The 9419-nt window shown below is 40.5% G+C and overlaps 2 protein-coding genes across 2 annotated transcripts; both read left to right on the forward strand.

Moving 5' to 3' along the window:
• Positions 1-417: 417 nt before the first annotated feature.
• Positions 418-803, forward strand: LOC113106625 (histone H4-like; the record flags this gene model as incomplete). The annotated part of the gene is made up of 1 exon (XM_026268725.1): positions 418-803. A coding segment is annotated over one exon (339 nt), but the record flags the coding sequence as incomplete, so codon positions are not given.
• An 821-nt stretch (positions 804-1624) lies between these two features.
• LOC113106529 (histone H2B) lies at positions 1625-2303 on the forward strand. Its single transcript, XM_026268554.1, has one exon. The coding sequence runs from the start codon at positions 1662-1664 to the stop codon at positions 2034-2036; it is 375 nt and encodes a 124-aa protein (XP_026124339.1). The 5' UTR covers positions 1625-1661; the 3' UTR covers positions 2037-2303.
• Positions 2304-9419: the final 7116 nt, after the last annotated feature.

Consider the following 9419-nt stretch of genomic DNA (forward strand, 5'->3'; position numbering starts at 1 on the left):
AACAAGTTGAGTGATGCGCGATGCATTACCATCCGCCACCACGCACAGTAATAGAGCTTTTTGTTTTTTTTGTACCGCTCCAGTCTGACAGACTGAGAGAAAATGAAACAAAGTTGAAGTTGTTTATAAAAAAATGATTCGGGGTTTTTGGCACACACACACACACACACACACACAGGAAACAACATAATACATACGTCAAATGCGCACATATGTAAATATTAATTTAATTTGCTCTAATAAATCATATCTGTCAATTTTTTTTTATGAAAAAAAGAAACAAAGGACAACTATCGATTGTTTCTTGCTCGATCTAGGGGGGGGGGTGTCATGTGACGCGCAGCTGGTTTCAGTTAGGTCCTGTAGGCAACTGTAAAACGTCTCCCTTAAGCATTTGTGTTGTAATACTTTCCGTTGTATGAGTACAATAGAGATCATCTCATCATGTCTGGAAGAGGCAAAGGCGGTAAAGGTCTCGGGAAAGGAGGCGCTAAGCGTCATCGTAAGGTGCTGCGCGATAACATCCAGGGAATCACCAAACCCGCCATTCGTCGTCTAGCTCGCCGCGGCGGAGTCAAGCGCATCTCCGGTCTGATCTACGAGGAGACCCGCGGTGTGCTGAAGGTGTTCCTGGAGAACGTGATCCGCGACGCCGTCACCTACACCGAGCACGCCAAGAGAAAGACCGTCACCGCCATGGACGTTGTGTACGCGCTCAAACGACAGGGACGCACCTTGTACGGCTTCGGAGGATAAACCGCTTCGGATCAGAGAACAAACCCAACGGCTCTTTTAAGAGCCACCCACACTCTCACTTAAAGAGCTCATGGTGCTGCATATTATACGAAAAGTGTTTATACAGCCGTTACAAATAGTTTAGTGTTATGGATCTGATAGGTCGTTGTTGTTTTTAAAGATGCTTTAAGCATCAGTGCATTTTAGACGTTTACGTTAAAATAAAAAGTTTTATTAACTTTTCTTTATTCCGTTTAAGAGAAAGAATATCTGATTTAAGGCTTAAAGTTTAAGGTTACATACGTAGAATTATTTCGGCAAATAAAGGCGAATCTATTTTAATCAAAGGGCTTTTTATTTTAAATTTCTTTAAACTATAACAACCGAGCTCCAGGTCAAGATATATTTGATTATATAGCGCTTTTAACGATAAAGATTGTGTCAAAGCAGCTTTGCAGTATTACATATGAAAATTGTGTTAATAATGCAAAAGAACAATAGTAAGCACTCAATGTTAAACAATCGATACTTTTTGGCTATTTTTCCTTTGTAATTTCCTTAATGGATTTATAATAGTTAAACAATTTGTGCATGATATTTATCTAAAACTACTTATTTTCTCAAAATATATACATAAAAAAAAAAAAAAAAATAGCGAGAAATGAAACAAACAACCCAGTCGGGTAGGTGTCGTTCAAACGTGGTGTGGTGTGGTGGGTGGGGCTATAATTTAAGCGCCTGTGATTGGCTCTATTTCCAGTTAAGTAACGACTTGAATGGTCCAATTAAATGCAAGTTTATGGGTCTGACCAATAAAAACACGGAACCACAAGGTCCCACAAAATTAACATAGACTAGTGAATAACTAGCCCTGTATGAATTCAGTCCGCTACTGATTTCTGAGAGATTGAATCGGAAACCACATCATGCCTGAACCAGCAAAGTCCGCGCCGAAGAAAGGCTCCAAGAAGGCCGTCACTAAGACCGCTGCGAAAGGAGGAAAGAAGCGCAGAAAGTCCAGGAAGGAGAGCTACGCCATCTACGTGTACAAAGTGCTGAAGCAGGTTCATCCTGACACCGGGATCTCTTCGAAGGCGATGGGCATCATGAACTCTTTCGTCAACGACATCTTCGAGCGCATCGCCGGTGAGTCGTCTCGTCTCGCTCACTACAACAAGCGCTCCACCATCACTTCCCGAGAGATCCAGACCGCCGTGCGTCTGCTGCTGCCCGGGGAGCTGGCCAAACACGCCGTGTCCGAGGGCACCAAGGCCGTCACCAAGTACACCAGCTCCAAGTAGAGCAGTCCGACCCCGAGACACACCCCAAAGGCTCTTTTAAGAGCCACCCATCCACTCACTCGAAGAGCTATTTTACTTTTATCTTCCAGTCATAGATGAAGTGAAGATGACCTAAACCGTCTGTTACTTTTGTAATCATTCTACAGAAACCTCCACTTTCGCTATGGCAGATAGTGATGGGAAGTCACTATCTGCTCCGCTCCCAAAGAAGAGCCAGCTCTATCGACTCCTGAATGGCTTTTAATTTAGGATTTTTTTTTTTTTTTTCGTAAACCTTTGTTTTACCATAATTTTGCAAAAATGAATGGTTTGTGTGTTGAAACCCCTTTCATGTGCAGCGTTTTTATGACTATCCTTATAATTGTTTCCATGGGACTGCACCCACCCAAGCTCCTGTTAGTGATGGGATTTATGGCTCTTTGAGGGGATCCGGATCTTCGCGATCCGTTCCTTTCAAAGAGCCGTTCAAAAGAATGGCTCTTTTGGCTCTTTTTAAATATTTAGTCAGTTTTAAGAAGCCAGCTTGGGGGCATCTCAGTTTATCCTGGAAATAATCACTGGGAGGTATTATGAGGTGAGATTTGTAGTCAAATAATTAAAGCTCAGATATCACACACCAATATCCGAGTTTGAATTATTCTGAAATATTGATTGTTACCTCATTTCTCATGTGTGGACTATATTCCATAGGGTTGCACAAATCCCTCTGCTTAGACAGTGACATCATTATTTTGATTTACCTTTAGTACAAAGTGTGTGTGTGTGTGTGTGTGTGTGTAAAACTACGTTGACTTATGTTATTCATACAATACCTACTCACAAATAAACATAAAAAACAAAGCCGGCTGCAATGAATTTCTGTGCAAAACAGCTTTTACTACAAACACTTCCACACAAGAACATTATCACACAAGAACATTTTGATAGAAAACTTTTTTTTTTTAAAAGTAGATAAAATTAGAATAAATAAAATGGAAATGTCTACATACTACATACTATTACTACTGTAAACTTTGCAAATAGGACATCAGCCCCTTCAAGTCAATGAACAATAACAAAGTGGGCTGCAATGAATGTCTGTGGAAAACAGCTTTTAGTGAAACATTTCTATACAAGTACAGTATCACAAAAGAACATTTTTAATGATTTTAAAATAAGTTTTAAATGAACACAAAATGCAATGTAAATGCATGCACAACTAATAACTAATATCATCACGCTATAAAGGGTTGGCCTGCGCTGGGTGCGCCCCTCCCCCTATAACTGTTCTGTCTCCTGGAGGAGCTATTTTGTATGAACACGCATAGGAAAAAAGAACGATAGAAAGAACGGCTCCTCTCCAGTCGCGACTCGGCTCCCATCGTTCATGTTTATGAGCCGTTCAAAAGAATCGGTTCGTTCGCGAACGTCACAACTCTAGCTCCTGTCAAACACCGCGACACGCACGTTTGCAACAACATTTTCACCGGAGAAAGAGATAAACGCTTAGAAAAGTCCATATAGCAAGCATGATGCCTTCTATTTCTAGATGACAAAGGTTACCGGTACTGACACTATGACAAAGGTTACCGGTTACCGGTACTTATCTGAACTAACGTCATGATCACTGCCACTAGATATAAAGAACACAAAAAAGTGTCAAAGTGCACTGCTGCTCGTAGACTAGCTCCAGTGCTCATTGCTGCGATGCTAAATGATAGCTGCATCATACTAGACTGAGGCTACCTTTCCTTGACTTCTCCCCAACGTTACGTCATCACCGAGTTGCGTAAAAAACGTTACTACCAAAAACTTAAAAAATAGGTTTTCAAGACCATTTCAAAAATGATATGCATATCTTGAGTGATTTATGTACCCATTAATCGAAAGTGGTGGTTAACCTGCAACATGGCCTTTAATCACGTGACAGCCCCATGCGCTAAACCCAATGCACTCTGAGCCGGAAAGAGAATTGATTGATCTTTCAGTTCTTCGGATTGTTCGTTCTTTTGTCCCGTGATGTGACAACATTGGCTAGAGTAATTAGTTCATTTACAACTTTCCTTACAAAATGGGTGTGTGGTACTTATTTATTATTAGTATTATTTACTCTTACAGTAACGTGATGCATTTCTGGTTTCAAATTGTTGCTTTTAATTTCTGTCATGATGGTACTTTTCCATAACACTGAATGTGGAAATAAAGAGTTGGTTATGCTTAAAATGTTGATCTTTTTTTCTGTCTGTTTGTTTTTGTTTAATTGTGTAGTTATTAAATCAGATTGTCTGTGTAAACCATACTTTTGTAACATATGACACTTTATAAACATTAAAAAAACACTGTGTACATACTTTTCAATTGTTGTTTATTGTTTAATTTAGCACCAGACAAGCTTTGTTACAAAGAGGACAACTATTCCAAAATAAATTTAAATAATAATAAAAATTACCTTTAAATTCACAAAAATATTGCACAACAAGCTAGTCTTTTTATAAATAAGCTTTAAATTAAATAACACACTGTGGCTATATTTTTAGGACTTGCTTTAAGGCATGTTTGCATTAAAAAAAAAAACAAGCTCCCTGACCTTGGATGGGCTGAGTCTGTGAGTTCTTCTATCTGAGATAATCAGCCCAGTTTTAGAAATAATTATTTCAGATGGCACGGATGTGGCCACAATGCAAAGTCTTGTCTTTGTGACTTCAGAAAGGCTTGTGTATACTGGTGAACATCTCCTCCACCAGGCCAGAGGGTCTGATGTGCGGGGTAAGAGTGGCTCTGCAAGGTTGGCCCGCATCTCCATCATAGCATCTGAGGTCTGAAGAGGCAGCAGAAGGCTCAAACTTGCTACCCTCTCGTCAAAGTCTTCCCAAAACATGGCCCCTGCACTGGCAGTCGCACCAGGATCTGAAGCTGGGTTAAAACTGTTAAAGCTGAAGTTATCATAACCTTAATGTTTTAAACTGACATTAATAATTCAAATTCAAAATATTATTTGCTTTTAATGTATGACATTATGTCCTTTTTTGAGAAATCTTCTTATACATATATTACAACAATATGTCAAGTCTGCCTAGGAAAAGCAATTATTATACCAGCAAACTCAAAACTGGAGTAAAAATGAACAAACTAGTCTATAAATACTTTTTATTGTAAGCTTTGATTATTATATTATTATATAGCCTAGTGTTTATTTACCAATAGACAGTCAAAAAGACAAATTAATCAATATTTTATTTATGACAGGGTTTTATTTATTTATAAAATAATAACAAACCACAGATCCTCAACAAACAGTAACAAAAACACAGTGACAGAAATGTCAGAAATAGCGCATGGGTCTGTCACGTGATTAAGGAACGAGTCAAACTCGACCCGAAAGACTCATGAGATGAACTAATCAATTCTCTTAATGGCTCAAGACCGCGTTGGTTTCGCGTATAGGTCTGTCACGTGGTTAAGGAATGAATTAAACCCGAAGACTTCTTGTCAAATAAGAGGTGAGATGAGCTAATCACAGACTGAAGACCCAGGTAAAGAATTATTATTTTTTTCTGTATCTCATAACCTTTTAGTTTTGTATTATATGTAGTGTGATCAACGTTTGCTTAAGTACTAGATGTGTTGGGGAAGTAACATAATTTGTATTACATTTTGCTAAAATGAACAAAATGAATGAATGACTCGAAAAAAGATTCGTTCATTTTGCTGAACAGACTCAAAAGTCTGAGTCGGTAAAATGATCCGAACTTCCCATCACTAGTGGAGTGCCGCTTCATCCCCCTCTCTGTTTTTACATAATGTTATGATCCCATAAACTCGCATCTGATTGGCCGCGATGCGATTGCTGACCAATAAAAACAAAGTTCTGCCTTGAGGTAAGCAGCCAAAGGAAAAAAAAAAACCTGGCAGCTGGCTCTCACTCGATGCGAGTCGGCTCTTCTGATTCAGAATCAGAAATCAGAATCAGAAAGAGCTTTATTGCCAAGTATGCTTACGCATACAAGGAATTTGTTTTAGTGACATAAGCTTCCAGTACACAGAGACAACAACACACAGAAAAAAACAAAAACAAAAAAAAACAAAGAGAGATTTACAATTTGACAAATAAATAAGTGTATAAACAATTGTGCTCTAAATGATAATGGAATAGGATTGAGTGAGATGCAGGAATGTTCTAGGATGGAGGGTTAACAAATAAATATAAGGATATTGCACGTTTATAAGCATAAGTAGGGAACATTTAACTGTTCATGAGGTAGATTGCCCGGGGGAAGAAACTGTTCTTGTGCCTTGCTGTTCTGGTGTTTGCGGCTCTGAGGCGCCTGCCAGATGGCAAAAGTTCAAAGATGGGGTGACTTGGACGTGAGGGATCCAGAGTGATTTTCTGAGCCCTTTTCCTCACTCTGGATGTCTACAGTTCTTGAAGGGTGGGCAGGGGAGCACCAGTAATCCTTTCAGCTGTCCGAACAGTTCTCTGTAGTCTTCTGATGTCTGATTTTGTTGCTGAACCAAACCAGACAGTTATTGAAGTACAGAGGACAGACTCAATGACGGCCGAGTAGAACTGTTTCAGCAGCTCCTGTGGCAGGTTAAACTTGCTCAGCTGGCGAAGGAAATACAACCTTTGCTGGGCCTTTTTAATGGATTCAATGTGATTGTCCCACTTCAGGTCCTGAGAGATGGTGGTTCCCAGGAACCTGAATGACTCCACTGCAGTCACAGTGCTGTTCATGATGGTGAGTGGGGGGAGTGCAGGGGGGTTTCTCCTAAAGTCCACGATCATCTCCACTGTTTTGAGCGTGTTCAGCTCCAGGTTGTTAAGACTGCACCAGACAGCCAGTTGCTCAACCTCTTGTCTGTAAGCAGACTCATCACTGTCCTGGATGAGGCCGATGACTGTAGTGTCGTCTGCAAACTTTAGGAGCTTGACAAAGGGGTCTTTAGAGGTGCAGTCTTTGGTGTACAGGGAGAAGAGCAGAGGGGAGAGAACGCAGCCCTGGGGGACACCAGTGTTGATGGAGCAGCTGTTTGATGTGAATTTCCCCAGTCTCACTAACTGTTGCCTATCTGTCAGAAAGCTGGTGATCCACTGACAGATAGAGCTAGGAACAGAGAGCTGGGTCAGTTTGGTCTGAAGGGCTGTTGGGATGATGGTGTTGAAAGCCAAACTAAAGTCCACAAATAGGATCCTCACATAAGTCCCTGTTTTGTCCAGATGTTGCAGGATGAAGTGCAATCCCATGTTGATTGCATCATCCACGGACCTGTTTGCTCGGTAAGCAAACTGGAGGGGGTCCAGTAAGGGTCCAGTGATGTCCTTCAGATAACCCAGAACCAGTTTTTCAAACGACTTCATGACGACAGACGTTAGAGCCACAGGTCTGTAGTCGTTAAGTCCTGTTATCTTGGGTTTCTTTGGGATGGGGATGATGGTGGAGCGTTTGAAGCAGGAAGGCACTTCACACAACTCCAGGGATCTGTTGAAGATCTGTGAAAAGATGGGGGCCAGCTGGTCAGCACAGGTTTTCTGACAGGCTGGTGTAACGACATCTGGGCCTGGTGCTTTTCTTCTTTTGTTCTTCCTGAAGACCTGGCGCACATCATCTTCACAGATTTGAAGAGCAGGAGGTGTGGAGAGTGGGATTGCAGGAGGTGTTGATGGATGTGTAGGGAGATGGTCAGAATGGGTGATGGGGGTTTCAAATCTGCAATAAAACTCATTCAGGTCGTTAGCAAGTCGTTGATTAGCTTCAGTGCAAGGGGATGGTGTCTTGTAGTTCGTGATGGCTCTTATACCTCTCCACACTGAAGTTGAGTCGTTGGAAGTAAACTGGTCTTCCAACTTTTTAGCGTAGGTCTTTTTAGCCGCTCTGATCTCTTTGTTCAGTGTGTTCCTGGCCTGATTGTACAAGACCCTGTCCCCATTTCTATAGGCATCCTCTTTGGCCTGACGAAGATGTCTGAGTTTTACTGTAAACCATGGCTTATCATTGTTGAATATTAAATAAGTCCTGGTAGGAATGCATATATCCTCACAGAAACTAATATAGGATGTTACAGTCTCTGTGAGTTCGTCCAGATCGGTGGTAGCAGTATGGAGTGAGATTCATGCCAAAACCTCACACACACACACAAAATGTGTTTTACTCACGCCCAACGATTCACAAACAAACTCAGTGTGGTTTGCAAATACAAAACATCACTCACAAACTAATGCATTTTGTTCTGCAAATAAAAAACGTAGCTATCAAACAAATACAGTACGTTTTACATATACAAAGAAACGTATGTCTTCGTATATCCTCCAAGTACAAACTAAAATCTTTCAAGTACAAAACAAAATCTTTCAAATACAAAACAAAATCCTTCAAGTACAAAACAAAAATCCTTCAAGTACAAAACAAAATCCTTCAAGTACAAAACGAAATTTTACAAGTACGAAAAACTGTCACGTGAGTTTTCGCCTTGCTGATCCACACGCAAATGCCTTCAGATCCACACACGCTAGTAAACTGTCATGTAATTCCACAACAGCAGGTGGCGCTATAAGCGACTTGCTTGGCGCCGCCACCGACATGGAAACAGGAGAGAACAAGAAACGCTAGCGTCAGGGACGTTTTGAACACGATGAGCGGCCAGCAGGTGAGTTTCCAGTCATTGCTGGTGAAAAATCAGCCTGAAGGGGTTGTTATTCGCTATAACAACCGCCTCGCTATACACGATCCCACTTATTACATTGCTACCTACAAAATAAATAAATAATTTGACAAAATGTATTGATTTTAAAATCGATTGTATTGCTTCCGCTAAAGAAAATAGTCCGTTCCGCGTCAATATAAACGGTCTGTTTTTCATGGCAAGGGTGTGTTTAGACCTCCAAATCAACCCTGGTCTTCTCCTGCTAGTGTCTAATAGAATATAGAGGCTTTATTCCATGTCAAATCAGTCAGAATCCAGGAAAGTGGTTGCAGCAACATCTCAGATGAAGAGTTCTTCTATATTATATTTGGGTCCCAAAACCAAGGCCTGTAAAAATATTCATATTTCTTGTCAGTCCTTGAGATTGTCATTTTTATAGCATCAAAAACACTATCAGACAACCATGTTTGTGCATTAAAGTGTTATTCATAGCCTTACCAAACTTTGCAGGATGGAAAACAAACATGTTCTTAGTATAACTGAACCAAAGTTTGTACTGCATGTCTATTGAGATTCTACAAGGCCCTAGATTTGGGTAAATAGCTAAATCCCTGGTACTGAGGGTATTATAAACTCATTTTCTGCATCCATATCATACCAGCAGGCTGTCAGCATACATGGGTGCTGCATTTTTTTTAAAGCTGAAAATTAGGACATAACCTGCTTGTTAATAACCCTTAACCCTTGCTAAAAAGAACTATA

The sequence above is a fragment of the Carassius auratus genome, chromosome 7 (assembly GCF_003368295.1).
Source record: "Carassius auratus strain Wakin chromosome 7, ASM336829v1, whole genome shotgun sequence".
Classification (NCBI taxonomy): Eukaryota; Metazoa; Chordata; class Actinopteri; order Cypriniformes; family Cyprinidae; genus Carassius; species Carassius auratus.

What these genes read in the sequence shown, in the direction of transcription:
- LOC113106529 (XM_026268554.1), top strand. Translation starts at nt 1,662, where the DNA reads ATGCCTGAACCAGCAAAGTCCGCGCCGAAGAAAGGCTCCAAGAAGGCC.